Below are 21255 nucleotides of genomic sequence, written 5' to 3'. Positions count from 1 at the left end.
TTTTTTAACGTATCAGTAAAGATTATCAGTATCCTCAAAGTTCTCATTCTCCCTTCACAAAGCAGCTGTTATGATCACTACCAAAGTCTTCCAAAACAGTGAAGTTACGGTAAGCAGGTGTTTCAGGCTCTATGTTAGGTGCCTTCAAAGTTGTCTATCATGCCTATACCCCCAAAGTCTAGCACATAAAATTAGCCATCACACTTTGGGAACTAAAATGAGGAAACAACATTACTTTTTCATAGTACATGGTAAAACCAAGCCCATGTACCCAATGTACAACACATCAAGTATGTTACTGTTAAAATGTTTCCTCCTAATGTTCCCAGGTTATAATATTCACACCCACTCAATTTTCTCCTTTCCACAAAAGAGCTCTTTGAAATAATCTAAAGATATGATTGCAGAAAAAAAAACTAAAATTCCTTATTTATTTGTATTTTCTATTTTTATCCTCCTCAATGAACTTATCCAAGTTTGTGTAACCTTAAATGCACTATATTTATTTTTTCCTTAAAAACCTGAAATACCTCCCCACTCCCCAAAACTAAATTGCAGAAGTACAGAGAATATACTTAGAGAAAGGCTGGGTCAGCACCACATTTAAAGAATGGTAGTTATGCAGGTGGATAAATAGGGAAAATTTAGATTTGAAATGTGCATCACAACTTAAAGCAAGTAAAAGGAAACAAAAAGGAATACTTTATTACTACTGATTTTCTGGATGAATTTTGCATAGTCACTTCTGGCCATATTGATCTTCTGAATTCCTAATTTGCATTTCTGCCATAGGAACATTAACATGTCCACAACAATTTCTTTATCAGGCTGAACATTCTGAAAACAAAAATGATAAAGTAAATTGGTAAGAATAATAAGATACACATATAAATACAGTTATATAGCATTTAACGTGTGCCAAGGAACATTATAAGAGTTTTATATACCTACGGACTGAATGTTTGTGTCTATCCAAAATTTCTGTGTTGAAATTCTAACTCCCAGTGTGATAATATTTGGAGGTGGTGCCTCCCAACTTGAGGTGAAGGTAAAGCCCTCAAGAGTGAAAATACTACCCTTATAAAAAGGACCCCAGAGTCTGTCACTCTTTCTGCCAAGTGAGGACACAAGGCAAAGACAGCCATCTATGAACCAGGAGGTGAACCCTCACCAGGCACCAAATCTGCTGCTGCCTTGATCTTAGATTTCTCAGCCTCCAGAACTATGAGAAATAAGTGGCCCCTATTTAAGCCACCCTGTTTATGGTATTTTTGTTATGGTAGCCCAAACAGACTTAAGACTTATAATTTATTTATTTAATTTATTTAATTTTTTATTTATTTAATCTTCATGACAACCTTATGAAGTGAGTACTATTACTATCATCCCCACTTTCCAGAAGAGCAAACTGAAATACAAGATTAAGTGGTTTTTCCCAAGATGAAATGAATAGAAAGTAGCAAAGCCAGGATTCAAACCCAAGCAGTCTAGTTCCAGAGTCTACACTCCAATGAATGCTCTAGGTCACTTCTGCCTCTCTAAAAAGAAATGTTCCAAACATTTTTAGGCAAGCTATGTAAGCTAATTAGCTCCAACCAAATTTGAAAGTTTTATATACTACTTCCTTTTTAAATTTTCTGTGTTAAAATAATAAAGAATGGGGAAGGGGATGAATTAGTAAGGGGAGAGGAAGTAGGGAGCTGAAAAAGGATATAAACAAGGAGGAAAGAGAGACATAAAGAAACCAACAGAGCATCACACTGGGCATCAATAGATACCGTGAGTATAATGAATACATCTCCTTTCAAATCAGTTATTTGGTTCTTTCCAAAAGAAAATATAACGATATCCAAAAGAAAATATAATGATATCTGAACTAGAAAGATAATGAGTTTATGATTAAAATACACCAAACCTTAAACTCCTTTAGGGCAGCTCTAAGACTTAATGTGCATATGTAGTACCTTGTATGGGACCATAACAGAGATCAATAAATGTTTACTGAATTGAATTGAATGAACTAAGACATACATGATTTTTTTTTTTAAGTTGGTAATAAAAACTCCTTGCCCTGGGGCTCCTGGGTGGCTCAGTCAGTTGGGCCTCCCACTCTTGGTCTCAGCTCAGGTCTTGATCTCAGGGTTGTGAGTTCAAGCCCTGTACTGGGCTCCACACTGGGAGTGGAGCCTACTTTAAAAAAAAAAAAAGTCAGGGGCGCCTGGGTGGCTCAATGGGTTAAAGCCTCTGCCTTCAGCTTAGGTCATGATCCCAGGGCCCTGGGATCGAGCCCCACATCTGGCTCTCTGCTCTGCGGGGATTCTGCTTCCTCCTCTCTCTTTGTCTGCCTCTCTGCCTACTTGTGATCTCTGTCTGTCCAATAAATAAATAAAATCTTTGAAAAAAAAAGTCTGGGTAGGAGCTATACTGGATTAACAGCACAGCTCTGGGCTATTAAAGTGGACCAGAATGGCTTTCTCACACTAAAGAAATTAAGTATGTGGGAAAGGATAGCCTCTTCCTCCAGGGGCATTGTTTGGCCTCAGAGAGTCAGAGAAAGCTATTGAAGTTAGATTTTTGCATCTGGTTATACAGGCAATGTTACTAGAAGAAGAAATTAAGTATAGAAGAAAGTATAAATAAGTTTTGGCCTATTCATACAGTGGAATACTATGCAGTAAAAATGAACAATACAAAACCACTTGCAACAACAAGGAGGACTCTTACAAACAATATCAATTGAAAGAAGATACTGAAAGTATACATAGTATACTTTCATATATATACATAAAAGTATACATACATATATATACATATGTATATATACATATACATATATGTACATATACCTTGACTTACAAATAAGAAAATACTATTAATTAAAAATGCATTTAATACACCTAATCTACTGAACATCATAGCCTAGCGTCGCCTATCTGAAATATGCTCAAAACACATTAGCCTACAGTAGGACAAAGGTCCCTAACACAATAACTGTCTATTGCTATTTATTGAATACTGTGCTGAAAGTGAAAACCAGAATAGTTGTGTGTCTGTCATCCACCCTCATGATCATGTAGCTGATTGGGAGCTGTGGCTGCTGCTGCCCAGCATCATGAGACAGTATCATAGTGCATACTGCCAGCCAGGGAAAAGATCAAAGTTCACATTTTAAAGTATGGTTTCCAGTGAATGTGTATTGCTTTTCACCGTTGTAAAACTGAAAAATCTTAGGTTGAATCATCCTAAGACAGGGACCATCTATATTTCCTGTATCCAATTACATACAATATCAAAAAACAGGCAAAACTAACCCAATGAATAAAAAGTCAAGACAGTGAGTACCCTTGGTAGGGTTAGTAACTGGAAAGGAACACAGGGGGAGCTACTGGGTGCTGGACATGTTCTATTTCTTGAACTGGATGTGTTTCGTTTATGAAAACTCATTGAGCTATACACTAAATGTTTTTCATTATATATTATAGATCAATATAAAGTTTAAAAAAAAAAGTAAGATGCAATGGCGCCTGGGTGGTTCACTTGTTTAAGCATCAGACTCTTAATTTTGGCTCAGGTCGTGATCTCAGGGTCATGAGATGGAGCTGCCAGTCAGGCTCTGTGCTCAGTGTGGAGTCTGCTTGTCCCTCTCCCTATGCCCCTCCCCCAACTCATCCCCTCTCTCTCTCTTTCAAATGAATAAATGAATAAAATCTTTTAAAAAACAAACAAAAAGTAAGATTCAAAGTAATGAATTTCTAAATATTTCTATTTTTGGATATAAACATATACCATGTATCAAATAGCATTATAAAAAGTGCCTGGGTGGCACAATGGGTTAAGCCTGCAACTCTTTGTTTTGGCTGAAGTCATGATCTCAGGATCCTGAGGTCACCAGCATTGGGCTCTGCACTGAACATCAGGGACATACAAATAAAAACCACAATCAGACACCACCTCACACCTGTCAGAATGACCAAAATTAACAACACTGAAACAACAGAAGCTAGAGAGGCTGTGGAGAACTGCTGGTGGGAATTCAGTCACTGTGGAAAACAGTATAGAGGTTCCTCAAAAAGTTAGAAATAGAGCTACCCTATGACCCAGCAATTACACTACTGGGTATATACCCAAAGCATACAAAATACTGATTCTAAGGGGCACATGCACCCTAATGTTTACAGCAGCACTATCAACAATACCCAAACTATGGAGAGAGCCCAAGTGTCTATCAACAGAGGAATGGATAAAGAAGATGTGGTACATATATACAAAGGAATATTACTTAGCCACCAAAAAAGAAGGAAATCTTGCCATTTGCAATGACATGGATGGAGTAGGGTGTATTATGCTGGGTGAAATAAGTCAATCAGAGAAAGACAAATACCATATGACTTCACTTATATGTGGAATTTAAGAAAAAAAAAACAGATGAACATAGGGGAAAGAAGAAAAAAAAAGGAGAGAGGGAGATAAACCATAAGAGACCCTCAACTATGGAGAACAAACTAAGGGTTGATGGAGGGGAGGAGAGCGGGGGATGGGCTAAATGGGTGAGGGGTATCAAGGAGCACAGTTGTGATGAACGTTGGGTGTTATCTGTAAGTGATGAGTCACTAAATTCTAGTCCTAAAACCAATATTACACTATATGTTAACTAACTAGAATTTAAATAAAAACTTAAAACAACCAAAAAAAAAGATTTTGATTTAGCTCTCCTACTATAATCATTATATTTGCTATCAAATACCTTTCTTTTAAAAATTAAATACCTGTCACAAATATTTAATAAACCCAGAAGAAATAAAAAACATTAAACAGTAGAACTTCTCAAGTCCCTTACTGTGGTTTCATTTTTCTGAACAAAACTTAATAAATGCTCTATCATTGTGGTTTTCAAACTTTTTTTAGAATTAGTAAAGCCAAATTTTCAAATGAAATTCTATCTCAGCATTGTATATAAACCTAAAAAAAACAGGTTAGGGTGTTACTACCCAAAGCTGAGCTCCTGAGGGAACTTCAGCAAAGCCCTGGGGATCCCTGGAATTCAGTTTTAACACCAGTGATGTTCTAGTTACTTAGACATTCATACCCACAAATCATCATCTCTACTGGCCATTGAGTGCAAAGTGAATCCAAATAATAACCAAGCACTGTACTCATGGACTAGAAAGCAGTATTTCATTAAGAATGTTAACTCTAACTGAAATGACTGCCTCATTTCCTTCATTATTTTTTTTTAAGATTTTATTTATTTATTTGAGAGAAAGAGACAAAGAATGAGAGAGAGAGAGAATGAGCATGAGAGGAGAAAGGTCAGCGGGATAAACAGACTCCCTGGAGAGCAGAGAGCCCAATGTGGGACTCGATCCTGGGACTCCGGGACCATGACCTGAGCTGAAGGTAGTCACCCAACCAACTGAGCCACCCAGGTGCCCTCATTTCCTTCATTATTAGAAATATAGCTAGCCTAGGAATTTTCCAAAAAGGAACAAAATGGATTATTATCAAAACAGACTTAAAATCAGAAGTCAGATTATGACTCAACCCTTTATTTAATGATTAAACAATATAGAATTTTGGCAAGGTGCAATTCCTGTGATATTTTAAATCTGGCTTTAAATTAGGTACAATAACCTTCTTCAACACTATTACAAAGTTTCCAAAAAAGCAATTTCACCTGGGGAGAGGCACAGACACAAGAGTACAAGGTTGCTGCCAAATGGAAAATGTCTTCTGAATATCCACAAGTCTTCACACAAGAATCTAATTCATAAAATAGAGAAAAAAATGAAACAAAAAAAATTACAAAATTTCAAATGGAAAAGGCATAGGAACACTGAAATTCTACAAAATGACATAAATGGTATCTAGGCAAATATCATGTCACTAAGATATTTCTATATGAAAACTAATCTAAGTGGGCTCCAATGCAATTAAAAGAGAGTATTATCATTAGTCTGCGATCTGTATGCCAACTACATTCAAAATAGAATTGAAAAGGCTTAAAATATTAAAACACATGTAAAATATGGCAGTTGAAATAAAATAACAAAAATATCTATTCAAAAACCACTAGGAAAAATACATGTATCATTGTCTGGTAATTGAACTGTCTTGAAATGCCTTAAGAACATTATAAAACATAAAAAAAAAAAAAAAAAACCTCCACGGGATTAAATTATTCTTGCCAGTCTAAATAGAGAGGGTGCAGATTTTCAGTTATATACACAATAACTTTCAAGACTTAAAATGTTGAAATGAAAAACTGCTCCTACTGAAAAAAGATGGGAGACCACCAAATCTTGCCTTGCCAAAGTGCACTGATGGCTTTTGATTTACTGCCCTGCCTGCTGATTTCTCGTTTATCAACAAGGTAGCAACTAAATGGAGCCTTCATCTACTCAAAATCATTACATAGAATAAAACCCAGCATCCTTACAAGGTCTAGGAGCCTGCAGGATCTGGCACCCAGCTATTTCTCTGCCTGCATTTCCTACCACATTCTCAAATTCCACCAGCACCAACAGTGCACTCCAGACATATGTGCCTCCTTGCCATTCCTTCAACAACCAAGCACACTTCTGCCTCAGGGCCTTTGCACTTCCTGTTTCCTCTGCCTTGAATAATTTCTCACTTCACCTAGAGAGTATATTTTATCAGATGAAATTTTAAGTTTTCAAAAAGGTAAATAAATACTCACCGTGAAAAATAATTTTCTTAACATAAATTTGAGCTGATTGTCCTTCTTTATAGTTTTCCATGGGAAAGACCAAACCTTTGCTTCTCTTTATGTTGATTAAAGGTTCTATTGCAACAAGAAGAATTAAGTCCTTTTCTGCTTTCTTGGACTCTGGATCATCTTGCCTCTAAGAGAAGTTTATCCCATAAGTTAATTAATAATTCAAAGCCATCTTAACAAAATAAAAACAAATCATTGGTTTTGTATATGTTACCTGGAGAAAATCAATAAGTTGCCCAGCTAAAGAGTCAAATAAACTCCATTCCTCATAAGTAAAAGCCAATTTTACAAATTTCACAGCAGCATCTATAGAAATAACATTTTTTCCTTTTACAGTAAGTTGCAAAAGAGATGTTTGTGGAAAATCAAGCATTCCATCTGCACCAGTATTTGACACTAGAAAAGGAAAGAGAGAGGTTTGAATGTCATTCATGCAAAGACATATTTACTGAATATTAACTAGCAGATACTTCTAGGCACTAGGGAAACAAGGGAAAAGAAGCAAATACAATCCCTGCCTTCACAGAGCTTATACTCTAATGGAGAAACAAGAAATCTTGGCAGGGAAATACAGGGTGTTATGGGGACAAATAAGAAGGGCATCAAACATGGGTTTATGGTAGGAGAGTAGTCAAGGATTCCAGCCAAAGAAACATGGAATCTCAAACACAGAGAATTAGCAAGAGTTAACTAGTCAAGTAGGCAGCTAGATATTACAAATTGAAAGCTCGGGAAACAGATCTATAATAGGGACACAGCTTTAGAGTCATCATTACATATCCATAGTAAACAACAGAAGCAGCCACGAGCAATGTACAGCAGTCTAGGATAGCAGAATTAGGACCCCCAACATCTAAGAGAAGGGTAGAGAGAGAAAAGGCTGCAGAGAAGAGTGTTTTTCTAAACTCCTTTCTAGGAGTATTCAATAGTAACAAATATTAGAGTGTAAGGGAAGAAAAGCACTGAGAAGAGACCCCTGGATTGAACAAAAAGGAAGTTGTCCATGACATTCTCCTCAGAGGGCTGAGGGCAGAGGGTTGTAGACTGTATAAGTAAGAAGGAAAGAATCTAGAACAGTGGAAATGGACAATTCCTGACTATAAAAAGAGAAAGAAATACAGGGAGGAAGCTGAAAGAGGACATGGGAGAAAGGGACAGTTTGGAAATGTTAGGCTAAAAGACTTCAAAAGAAGAGAAGGAACACCCTTTCCATTTTAATAAGAGACAGCAGAAAGGATGGGTATAAGTGAAGGTAAATTTTCAAGTGTGGATGAAGGAAACCTCATCTGAGATCATTTTCTTCATGGAGAGGAGATAAGCCCAAGCTGTGGCAGAGAAATCCCCTGCCTACAGATCAGGATGCACATGTGGGGATGCACACACACAGAGATACAGACAGACACACACACACACCCCTTAAACTCACTTAAAAGTACACATGCTAAGGTCTAGGCTTTCACCTCCCTTTTCAGGTAGATATTGTGGACAAGTCAGCTGACTGCTCCAGAGCAACAGAAGGTAAGCTCATGAAAAAATAAAGTTAAAAACACAAACACCTTGAAACAAAGACCACTAATGAAAACATCTTTTACCAGGGGAAGCAGAAAAATAGGAAAGCTTAGTAAGTACCCTCTCAAGGAAATAAGAGAGGATTTTACAAACATGAAGCAAGAATAAATTGCTGTGAAAAAGAATCAAATAGAGATTAGGTATAAATTATTTTATTGTTGAAACAAAGAATTCAATAGATGAATGGAATAGAATAGCAAGAACCAAAGAACAAATTAGTAACCTAGAAAGTTGGATTGAGAAACCTTCCCAGAAGGCAACAGAAAGGAATAAAGAGATTAAAATAATAAAATAGGGACGTTGGGTGGCTCAGTCAGTTAAGCATCTGCCTTCAGCTCAGGTCATGGTCCCAGGGTCCTAGGATTGAGTCCCACATCAGGCTCCCTGCTCAGCAGGGAGCCTGCTTCTCCTTCTGCCTGCTACTCCCCGTTTGTGCGCTCTCTCTCTCTCTAATAAATAAAATGAATAAAACCTTAAATAAATAGATAAATAAGTAAATAGATAAATGAATAAATAAGATACAGAAAGTGGATGTGTTAACATCTGTCTTTTAGGGCCCTCAGAGAATTATTTTTTAAGATTTTACTTATTTATTTGAGAGAGAGAGCAAAAGAGCACAAGCAGGGGTATGGCAGAGAGAGAGGGAGAAGCACGCTCCCCACTGAGCAGGGAAACTGATATGGGGTTCCATCCAAGATCATGACCTGAGCCGAAGGCAGATACTTAACTGACTGAGCCACTCAGGCGCCTCAGAGAATGTTTTTAAATATTTATTTGTTTGTTTGTTTGTTTGTTTATGAGAGAAGGGGGGATGGGCAGAGGGAGAGAATCTTCAAGCAGACTCCCTGCTGAACGCAGAGCCAGACACAGGGCTCCATCTCATGACGCATGAGATCCTGAGCCAAAACCAAGAGTCAGATGCCTAAATGACGGAGCCACCTTGGTGCCCTGAGAATTTTTAAAAAGAAAACATAAGGGGAAGGAACAAAGAAGTAACATAAAAAAATGAAAGAAAGATGTAAGACCTCAAAGTACCTCCTGTATTACCAAACCTCCCCTAGACCAAGTATAACAATATGTAAGAACATCATAGGAAAAGACACTGTAAAAGCTAAAACTGTAAAACAATAAGGTTTAAACCTTGAGAGACTTCTCAACACCATATATAAGACTACAGAGAAGTGTCTTTAAAATTCTAATAGAAACTAACTTCTAAGCAAAATATTCTATCTAGCTAAATTATTTCAAAGCTCTTATAGTTTGTTTTTGGGCAAAAAGAAATGAATTTAGATAGAAGTGGTGAAAAATGGGAAAGATGAAGGAAAAAGCTTAATAGTGTATGCACTGTCTTATAAAACAATGACCAGGACTGGTATCTAGAACATACAACAAAGAACTCTCAAAATTCAATAGAAAAAAGAAGCAATCCAGTTAGAAAATGGGCAAAAGACACTAAAGAGAAAGAGAATATGAAGGGGGCAAATAAATACATGAAAAGATGTTCAGCATCATTATCTATTAGGGAAAAGCCACAATGACATATCACTAGACACCTCTCAGAATGGCTAAAAGAAATAGTGAGAACATCAAATATTGTCGAGGATATTATAAAACTGGATCATTCATACATTGTGAGTAGGAATGTAAAATGGTACAGTCAACCTGGAAAATATGGCAGTTTTCCACAAAACAACATACACACTTACCCAATAATTATGCTCTTGAGCATTTATCCCAGAGAAGTAAAAATGCATGTGCACACAAAGAACTGTACTCAAATGTTTGTAACAGCTGTACCCTAAGAGCCAAAAACTGGAAAGAACTCAAATGTCCTTCAGCGGGTAAACAGTCGAACAAATGGTGACACACCCATACCCTGGACTACTACTCAGCAGTAAGAAGTGAACTATTTTAATGCACACAACTCGGATACATCTCAAAGTAATTATACTGAGTAAAAAAACACATGTATAGTCACTTCGTTTATGGCAAAAGGATACTATAGTCAATGAGGAAAGGAAGGTCTCTTCAATAAACAGTGCTGTGTCAGCTAGATGTTATATGGAAATAAATCTTGATCTCTACCTCATACCAACAAAAACAAAATTGAGACCTAATGTGAGAGGAAAAATAATAAAGCTTCTAGAAGAAAACATTGGAATATATCTTTATGACATTACAGTACAGAGATTTCTCAAATATGACACAAAAGTGGCTAACTATAAAGGCTATACTGATAGAGTAGACTACATTAAAATCAAGAATTCCTATTCCTTAACAGATATAATCAAAAGAATGAACAGGAAAGCCACCAAGTGGGAAAAGGTATTCGTAATATATATATATTCAACAAAGAACTTATATCCAGAATCTATAAAGTATTCTGACAAACCAATAAGAAAAATGCAAATAGCTCTATAGAAAAATTGACAAAAGATGGTTCACAAACTGGCCCCCAACCACAGAGGGCAAAGAGAGACTGAAAATGAGGCAGACCACTCCAGATTGGTAAGTGGTAGTTTTAATAAAGCAAAGGAGGGGCGCCTGGGTGGCTCAGTGGGTTAAAGTCTCTGCCTTCAGCTCAGGTCATGATCCCAGGGTCCTGGGATTGAGCCCTGCATCGGGCTCTCTGCTCAGCAGGAAGCCTGCTTCCCTTCCTCTCTCTCTCTGCCTGCCTCTCTTCTACAGAAGATTTAACTGGGTTCAGTCATGTATACCATCCACCTGGTCTCAACAACACCTTACTCTCACAAGGCTACATCCTTGAAACCACTGCTAGTATAAAAATAGTAGGTAGGACATACACACCAAAGACTGGGTGGGGTGGAAGATGGGGAGTATAAGGAGCCTTCAAATGCCTGGGTCCAGCTCAAGAATTAACTGGTGGTCATATCATCTTGATGACCTCCTCCAACGAAGCTGAACAGGCACTTTGAAAAATAGGATATCCAAATGGTGAAGAAATGTATGAAAAAGTACCCAACTTCATTAGTTGAAGTTCATCAGAGAAATGTACATTAAATCCATAATACTACTGAATTTACTGAATTCACACCAGAATGGACAAATGAAAAGATAAATCTTACATCTAAGTGTCCAAATTTAGAGCAATTAGAACTCTCACAAAATGTTGCTGGTGGTATAAACTGGTTAAAAAAGAAATCATTCTGGAAAACAGTATCTGCTACAGCAAAATACACACATACCCTATGCTGTATCAATTCCACACCAACAGAAATGCAAAGCAGATGATGTTTACCACTTCCCTTCCAGCAATTTACAAAACCAGTTGACCAAAAAATATCAGTAGGAATAGAGAAGATTTAACTATGTGATTCACAAACTTTACCTAATGAACTTATCCATAAAGCGATGTACCCAACAATGAAAGAATATATAGTCTTTTCAAGTACATACAGACTATTTACCAAAACTGGCAAGTTAGGCCATAAACCACAACTTAACAATTTCAACAGCTTCAAAGAATATCAAATTGAATATATGTTCTGACCACAATATAAGTATGCTAGAGATCAATACAGAAAGACAATTAGCGTATCTCCATGTTTTTTGACTTGTGACTCAGATATCAAAGAAAAAAACACAATGGGAATTTGAAAATACTCTTAACTAAATGATAATGAAGATATGATGAATGAAAATTTCAGGGATATAGCTACAGTTGCATTTAGAGAGAAATGTCTTAATATGCATATGTTAAGTAAGGATAAATCCTGAAAAATCAATGATCTAAGCTTCCAAGTCAATAACTTTTTAAAAATCAGCAAAGTAAATCCAAGAGAGTAGGATAAGAGAAATAATAAAGAGCAAAAACTAATAATATACAATAGAGAGGATAAATACAAACACTGCTCATGGAAAAAGACTAATGAAACTGGTAGACTCCTGATGAAACTGATGAGAGAAAAAGGCAAGCTGACCAATATTAGGGATGAAAAAGAGAAGCCCAGATACCTACAGACCTTATTAACATTAAGAAGATCATAATGAAGGGATGCCTAGGTGGCTCAGTTGGTTAAGCAGCTGCCTTCGGCTCAGGTCATGATCCCAGCGTCCTGGGATCGAGTCCCGCACTGGGCTCCTTGCTCAGCAGGGAGCCTGCTTCTCCCTCTGCCTCTGCCTGCCATTCTGTCTGCCTGTGCTCGCGCTCTCTCCCTCTCTCTCTGACAAATAAATAAAATCTTTAAAAAAGAAAAAAAGATCATAGTGAAATATTATAAACAATTATATAAAAATTTGAAAATATTGGATCAAAAATCAAATTTTTTTCAAGTCCTATTTAACAAACTAATAGAAGATATTTTTAATGAAAAGAAAACCTAAATCATTTTATATGTATGGGAAATTTTTAATCCATAGTTAAAAACCTTTGCACAAAGAAAATTCCAACTCCAAAGGCCTTCACCAGTAAATTCAATCAAACATGTAAGAAATAACATCAGTCTGACACAAAATCTTTCAGATAAAAGAGAGAGTGTATGTACTTCTCAACTCTTTATATGAGCTCAATATGACCTTGAAAGCAAAACCTAAAAAGGACACTACAAGAAAGGAAAATCTGTCTCATGAACAGAAGCAAAATAATAAACATTAGCAAACAAAATCAATTATATATAAAAAGGATAATGCTTACCTCCACATTAGATTTATTCCAAAAATATAGTGGTTAACAATTAGATAAGCAATCACTGTAATTTGTCACATTAACAGAAATAAACTAGAAATCCATTCAATCAACTCAATAAATCCAGGAAAGGCTTTTGATGAAATTCAACAACTATTCATAATTAAAAACAAACAAAACTCAGCAAACCAAGAATAACAGCAACTTCCTTAATCTGGACAAAAAGGTATCTTAAAAAATCCTTCAGCAAACATCAAAATTAATGGTAAAATGTCAAAAGCTTTCTATGTGAGACCATAGATGAGACAAGAGTATCCGCTATTACCACTTCCATTTCATGTTTTATTGGAGATCTTATCCAATGCAATAAGCCAAGAATTGCAAGAAAGAAGAAATTAAAAGATTAAGAACTGGAAAGAGAGAAATACAATAGTCAATATTCACAGGTAATGATTATACACCTAAGCAAATCCAAAAGAAAATCTCATAAATTATTTAAATTATTAGTTGTGTTTAGTAAGATTGCGAATTTAAGATTAAAAAAACTGGATATCATTTTCTTTTTTTTTTTTAAGATTTTATTTATTTATTTAACAGAGAGAGAGCGATCACAAGTAGGCAGAGAGGCAGACAGAGAGAGAGAGGGAAGCTGGCTCCCTGCTGAGCAGAGAGCCCGATGCAGGGCTCGATCCCAGGACCCTGAGATCATGACCTGAGCTGAAGACAGAGGCTTAACCCACTGAGCCACCCAGGCGCCCCTGGGTATTATTTTCTTATATGTGGAATACCATACTAAAGTTTTTGTCTTTCATGTTATACCATAATACATTATTTTAACAAATTATTTACTTATTAAAAGTTCCTTTCCTGCCATAAACAGTTCTGAGACAACATCACGAACTTCTACTTCATCTGTAACAATAGGTCCAGTTTGTAGTGTGCGCCTATTTGAGTCAGAAAGAGCTTCTAAGACGGCCAGAAACCGGGATGCAGTGCTATCCAACATCTCATCCAACAACCGCTCTGTGACAGTACGTGGCCATGGCAACTGGAATAAAAAAAAAAAAAACTACAGTCCACCTCTTTAGAGTTCTACAGTGTTTAATATTATAAGCAAAGATAAGCAAGGCATATTTCATTAATGCTAAAAGAGAGAGTGGCTGGCCTGTCAATGAGATGGCTACTTTTATGGTGTTCATTTCCAAGGTGTTTCTCCAGACTCCATTAAAGTTGATGTCATGACACCATTACATCAAAGACTGCTATTGCTTTATGTCCATGTTTCCAAGGCAGCATTAGAAGGCTGTTTATTGGGGCGCCTGGGTGGCTCAGTGGGTTAAGGCCTCGGCCTTCGGCTCAGGTCATGATCCCAGGGTCCTGGGATCAAGCCCTGCATCAGGCTCTCTGCTCCGCGGACAGCCTGCTTCCTCCTCTCTCTGCCTGCCTCCCTGCCTACTTGTGATCTCTCTCTCTGTCAAATAAATAAATAAAATCTTTAAGAAAAAAATTTTTTATAAAGGCTGTTTATTACTGTCTTTTTATTAGGGCAACATCAATCTCCATATGCTTTATGTTACCTTAATTACAGTCTTCAGGAACGATATTCAAACTTCGGTTGCCTAGGAATCTCTCAGGAGTGCTTTTTAGACTCACAGACCAAATCTTGAGATTCAGTGGGTCTAGGTGGGGCACTTTTCATAAGCACCACAGGAAATTCTAATGCAGAAGATCCTTAAACCCAAATTTGAAACAATATTTTATAGTATAAATAGTTGATCTTGTGGTAGTTAATGAAAGAAGAATTGACCAGCTATACACTAATATGCTAATGGCTGTTAGAGCCCTGTATAAATTCCCAGCCACTGTACGTTGTATCATCCCAGAATGATTTCCCCTCCTGCCTATGACTTGCCACTACACTATTCTTCAGGCAACAAATCTGTTCTCTGTATTTAGATTACCAGTAAATAAAAGAAGTAGCTCTGGTCAACTTTTCTAGAATCCATGTCCAGTTAGAAGATACCTGTCGTATTCCCCATGATTCCCCTGTTCCTCTCCATCTTGGGGCAAAGTCAGAAAGACAGAAAAACATAAACAGGGTTAAAACTGCTTTGGAGTATTTTTCCCCAAACAACCAACTTCTCTACTCATTAGCTTCTATGACTTTTCAACCCATAGGTTAACTTACAGGTTAAAAACCTCAATAAACTTGAACTTCATGCCCTAGCCTCTTTCCTAACAGATGTAAGGGTTTCTTCTAAGATTTTTACTGTATGTTAAAACAGAGCTTTCTAAAATTATACTTGAAAGCATTATAAATTTTCTAATAATTAGAAGTATTCAAAACGAACTTATAAAAACCAAAGATTAGACTTAAATTGCTTTTAGAAATACCATAGGAAAACTAACAAAAAGTGAAATAGAATATTTATCAAAGCTGTAGATGAATACCAAGTAAAAGATTTTAAAACATAAATATTTAAAAGATCTATAAAAAAGATTTAAGGCAATAAAAAAACAATGGGTTACCAAGCATGACAAGCAAAATATTAGTGTCTATAAAAATGATGAGCTCAGGGGCACCTAGGTGGCTCAGTGGGTTAAAGCCTTTGCCTTCGGCTCAGGTCATGATCCCAGGGTCCTGGAATCTAGTCCCGCATCGGGCTCTCTGCTCAGCAGGGAGTCTGCTTCCCCTTCTCTCTTTGCCTGCCTCTCTGGCTACTTGTGATCTCTATCTGTCAAATAAATAAATAAAATCTTTAAAAAAGAAATGATGAGCTCATTCAAATATATTTTTTTCAAATATATTTTAAAAATTAAAATCACTAGTAGATAAATGGTCAAAACTGTGGAAGTCAAAATTCACAGAAAAAGGAAATAACAAGAGTAAACACAAATATAAGGGAAAGTTGGATCAAAGAAATAGTTAAAATGACAAGCCATTTATAAAAACTGAATTATTCAAAAAGTAGAGAGGGATGCCCCGGGGGCTCAGTCAGTTAAGCATCTGACTCTTGATTTAGACTGAGGTCATGATCTCGGGGTTGCCAGATCAAGCCCCAAGTCAGGCTCTGCGCTCAGCGCAGAATCTGTCCTAGATTCTCTCTCTCCCTCTTTCTCTGCCCTTCCCGCTACTCTTTCTTTCTTTCTCTCTCTCAAGTAAATAGATAGATAGATAAAAATATTTTTTAAAAAAATAGCAAAACAATAACAACTTGTAGTGGATTGGTACATGCAGGCTGTACTCTGCATAGCTATTTCAGAAATCAATTTGGGAATATATATCAAGAGAAATAAAAGTGATTGTATCCTTTGATTCAAGTCCTGCATCTTTAATTTTGTCCATAGGAAATTTAACAAATAGTATATTGAAGCTGTTGATTACTTCAATATTTAGAATAACAAAGAACTGGAAACCACTAAAATTTTAAATAGTAATGAAAATATTTGGGGGTAGGATTTAATACTGAGTGACCAAGCTTCAAAGATGGGAGGTATAACACAAATATCCTGCAAAAAGAATCTGAACAAGAGAAAATACTCTTAGACTTACGGTTTGAGCTTCCCTCAGGTTAACTCTTAACTTTGGTCTAAAGACACTTTTGCTTTTTCTTCTAGATTCAAATACTCCCCTTTTGAAGATCATCACTGCCATCTGTCTCAAAAAAAAGAATTATATATGAGGTAACAATGGGATGCACTTCTCAACCACTAATACTAAGTTCTTAATCAACTATATAGTGCAGTAAATTTCTTTCATTTCATGAAATTTTTATACCTTTATTGTGGCCTCTCTATAATGTCTTCCGGATTCTTCCTGTGATTGTGAGTTACTCATTAATTCCAGTTGCCTTAACTCATCAATTTTAGCTAAAGCACGCCGAGCAAATGCCTGTATGCAATTAAAATAAATTTAATTCATAATAAATGAGAGTAGTGATTAAAAATGTATCAAGACAGCATGTTTTATTCTCCCAGATATTTGATTTAATTGGTAAATTAAACTCTAGGTTGATGCTAACTCCTTATAACACTGTAACTATCTCGCCGATCATTTCCTACAAGCGTCCCAATATTCTACAGGTCTAAAGTTAATAAGCTGTCAGATATGTTAACTTCATGAATCAAGAAAATGCCAGAATTCTGTATTTCTTTTAAGAAAAGCCAAATTCTGTAGCTTCATATAGATGATCACTTCTCTGGTATCGCATACACACACACACATACTCACCTCTCTGAAATACTGACCTTCTTACTAAAGCATCTGGTACTATCTAGTCAACTGTTCACTTTGTCTACTAAATCGTGAGGTCCTCATATGGTCTTATTTATTTTTGTATCTCTAGTACCCAGCATATAGGAAGTATCTACTAATATGTGAGGAAAGGAAGGAAGAAAGGAAGGAAGGAAAGGAGAAAGAAAGGAAAGAAGGAAGGAGATCTGCTTATTTAATCAGATCACCATTATTATGATTCTCTACAGTTCAATTTATGTCATCTGTTTTACCATTTCTTTGAAATGTTTCATCTACAACTTATAATTTTTCATGAAGATCCTTCTAGACATAATAACATACATGAAGGGCTAAATTTTCCAACAAGGGAGAATTCCAATAGGAATCAAATAGTCTAAACTGTGTATATGTTCCATTCCCTGACAATTTTAATAGCTACAGAAACACACCACCACTAGTACATTGTAACTAACTATACATGCATGGTGAGTAGTTTCTAGAATGTACTCTGGGCTAGAAAATGTACCCCCAAGGGCTGTATGAGGCTATTCAGGATGAGCCACTACCATCCAGCCATTCAGAGTAAGTTTAGACAGGAAACATTTAATGTAAAGAAGCAGGTAACCAGCCCAATGGCTGTGAACAGGATGTGAAGAGAAGATTTGTGCAAGTGTGAAGGCTCTGTCCTGCTCAAGACTTCCAGTCAAGAGGTTCAGTGAGGGTTGCAATCCACCCCCCACTGCACTCACCAGACCACACACTCAGGTGCAGGGATGTGTTGGCCTGAAGGAAGGGCTGCCTACTTCTGATTCTCACCAAGCCCTCATCTAGTGACAAGCCAGGTACCATATACTGTAGAGAAGGCACCTTTTTCTCACTGACACAGATTTACCATAAGGGCTAATAGAAGCCCCTAAGTTATATTTCAAGTAATCAGGCTAAAAGATACACAGGAAAAGAAGAAAAACAAGAAATATCATATATTAAACAAATGGCAGCTGGAAGCAGAGAAAGGCAAGACAATGGACTGTAGGGAAACAGAATATAAAACTAAACAGGGAAGGAAAGTGACTTGCATAAAAGCATCCAATGAGGAAGGTATCCGAAACTTGTTCAGAACAGGGGCAGAGGAAACAGAAGTGAATGGAGAAGAAAGGAGAGAGCAGAATGTAGAACAAGAGATCAACAGAATGGAGAAGCCAAGCACATTTCTGCAAATAAACCCTGGGACTTGTGTCTTCATCCCAATGCAATTTTTTAGGTTACATTTGTCTGTTTGTGTTTGTGTTGCTGGACAGCTGAAGAAGAAAATACTAAATAACTTATACTTTAAAAACTGGAATCCTGAGAATGAAAAGTGGCCTACCTCTCCATGAATGCCAGCTTGGCAGTCATAGTAGCACTGGCAGACGGCAGTGTAAAGAGTAGCTCTCCAGGTCAAGTATCTGACAGACAGGAGGGGGACCGAGCATTCCATACACATGCTGGCCCACAGAAGGTACTCTAAGGCCTGAGGAAGAAAGAGGACACTCGAATGTATTTTCATTTTAAGGTAACAATGATGGTTTCTATCTAATATAATCTAATTATAAGTTGTGAGCACAAGCTGCTGACTGCTTAAACCAAAAATACTATAAATAGTGAGTCAAGAGAAAAGAAGCATTTAAAAAGCAAAGGAATAATTTAAAGAACTCAAAATCTCAAGTTAGTTATTTTAAATGTCTTCCTTCTTAGCTCCTAAAGTGCTATGAACTCAACTGGTTTTTATTAATATCTTTCAAGTGTCACCAGCAGTGTAGGAGGTAATTTACATAGATGTTTCTCTACCTACATAGCTACATTACATTCAGTGACATTAATATGCTCACATGTGTGTGATTCCAAAGCTAGACTGTAATCTCTTGGAAAAGAATGGCACTTTTTTATTATATCACCAACACCTGGAAGAATCCCAGGTACATAGCAGATATCTCCAACTGCTAGTAAATGAATTCAGTGGACAACCTCAAAGTCAGCAGAACCAACGCGGGAGAACTAACAAGTCTTTGAGAATCTCGGGAAAATAATGATAATAAATTTGGACAGCAGAATAAAGTTCTTCTTCCTATAACAAATTTGGCCTTCAGTAATTGAGGAAGTAATTAAGGAAAAATATGTCTGTAAAAGTCAACTCTTGGAAAGGCAAATCATCAGAATGATCCAGGAGCTTCATAGTCATGAAGCAAACCACCCCCGCCGACTGACATAGCATTTAATAGTAAAAATAGATAAAACACTAGTAACATTCAGACCCTATTACCATCTCTGGAGCCTTCAAAGAGAGTACGTACAACACATGTGCAAGCAGCTCAGCTTTCTCATCTAAGAAAAAGAAATCTGAAAGGCCAGAATTCTCCACTATCTAGTCAGTTTTGATTCCAAAGGAAAAGAGAGTGCTGGAAATAGAGCAGAGTTTGACACAGAATTATAATATTCTTTGCTATCCACTAAGCTCATCCCACCAGAATGTAAAATCACTTAGGAAAGGGACCTAGTCTGTCTTGTTCACCACCATATCCCCATCTCCTAAAACTATCTGGCATGTAATGATAAATACTATATAAATATATGTTGACTGACTGACCTTCATTAAAAAAATCTCTAGTTAATGATGCTAGATTTGGAACTATGTTAAGTAATCACAGAATCAAAGGGCTGAAAGTCAGTCTAATTTCATCCCTACCAATATCACTGGCACCACCACCAAATGTCCTATACCTTTCCAAACCAAGAGTTCTCACCTCTAGCAACAAGGAATGTGCCACATGGCATCAGAAGACAATTCTAAAACATGAAAAGTGCTTCATTAATCTGAAATGAAATCCACCTTGATATACCTCCAGTGCACTGGTCCTAGTTACGCATCCTGGAATAGCACAGAACCACCCCAAATCCACTTCCAACATACAGCTCTCCAAGAATCGGAAAACCACCTATGCATCCTGTCTTCTCCCCTTCTCTCTCTCCAGGATAACCAACCCTGGATGCTTTTAGATCTCCTAGGACTGACTTCCCTTCCCCATCATGGTTAGTCTCCTGTGGTTTTGCTCCAAGCTGCCAATGTCTTTTGGGGTGCATGACTTCTCCACAATAAAATGAAGCTTTCAGTCCCTGGTTCTGGACACTACATCTCTACTAAGTGGGCCCAGGGTTGCTTTATTCCTGTTGTTGTTGTATGCTAACCTTGCCACGCTATGAACTGAGGTGGAATTAGCAGTCATCCAAATGAATTTTCTCACACTTGTTGCCCAAAAACCCTACTGTGGATTTTTGCATATGGACTGTTGAGGTTTGTGGGGGTATGGGATCAAACCGTGTATAAATTTTTCCCCCTTAAATTCACATATCTTTTCAAAACCCCTTGGAATCCCTGATATTAGAAATTTCACATTTCAAAATAAAAATAGCTTTAGTCACTAATTGCTCATATTACATTTGGGTTCATATGCAGACTTAGAATAAAAGATGCCAATTACATATTTTAGTGCCAGAAGGGACCTTAAAAGTAACCCAATTTAACTCCAAGAGGCCAAACTGCTTGTAAGCAACAGAGCTGGGGCTGGAATTCAGGTCTTTGGACTCCCAAGCACAGCAGCGTACCTTCCACTACATGCAGCAGCCTTGACAAAGGGGGAGTTCTGGAAACCGAGCATTCTACTTAGAGTTTTGAAAAACTGACAGGTTTAAAGATGAAAAAGCCATTTCTTTTTTTTTTTTTTTTTTTAAAGATTTTTTATTTATTTATTTGACAGAGAGAGATCACAAGTAGATGGAGAGGCAGGGAGAGAGAGAGAGAGGGAAGCAGGCTTCCTGCTGAGCAGAGAGCCCGATGCGGGACTCGATCCCAGGACCCCGAGATCATGACCTGAGCCGAAGGCAGTGGCTTAACCCACTGAGCCACCCAGGCGCCCGAAAAAGCCATTTCTAAAACAACAACAAATCTTAATTTGTAGCCTTTTTCTTGCTCCTAAAATCTCGAAAGATTATTAATTTAGAAAAAAAAAAAAAGTTGATGGGATTTCAGTGAACTGT

At 37.0% G+C, this 21255-nt stretch overlaps 1 protein-coding gene across 2 annotated transcripts in view; it reads right to left on the bottom strand.

Moving 5' to 3' along the window:
* The window catches only part of CFAP54 (cilia and flagella associated protein 54), a 334936-nt gene that overhangs the window by 289409 nt on the left and 24272 nt on the right, over positions 1 to 21255 (bottom strand). For both annotated transcript variants that reach the window (XM_047743150.1, XM_047743152.1), the window contains exons 6-13: positions 18551 to 18694; positions 16729 to 16842; positions 16504 to 16605; positions 13800 to 13998; positions 6951 to 7132; positions 6698 to 6863; positions 5675 to 5760; positions 703 to 837 (exon numbers count right to left, since the gene is read on the bottom strand). In XM_047743150.1, coding sequence (XP_047599106.1) covers positions 703 to 837; positions 5675 to 5760; positions 6698 to 6863; positions 6951 to 7132; positions 13800 to 13998; positions 16504 to 16605; positions 16729 to 16842; positions 18551 to 18694 — 1128 coding nt within the window. The remainder of the gene's footprint in view (positions 1 to 702; positions 838 to 5674; positions 5761 to 6697; positions 6864 to 6950; positions 7133 to 13799; positions 13999 to 16503; positions 16606 to 16728; positions 16843 to 18550; positions 18695 to 21255) is intronic.

Source organism: Lutra lutra, chromosome 8, assembly GCF_902655055.1.
Source record: "Lutra lutra chromosome 8, mLutLut1.2, whole genome shotgun sequence".
Lineage (NCBI taxonomy): Eukaryota > Metazoa > Chordata > Mammalia > Carnivora > Mustelidae > Lutra > Lutra lutra.
The sequence above is the reverse complement of the archived record's forward strand: the minus strand, read 5'-3'. Positions and strand labels throughout refer to the sequence as shown.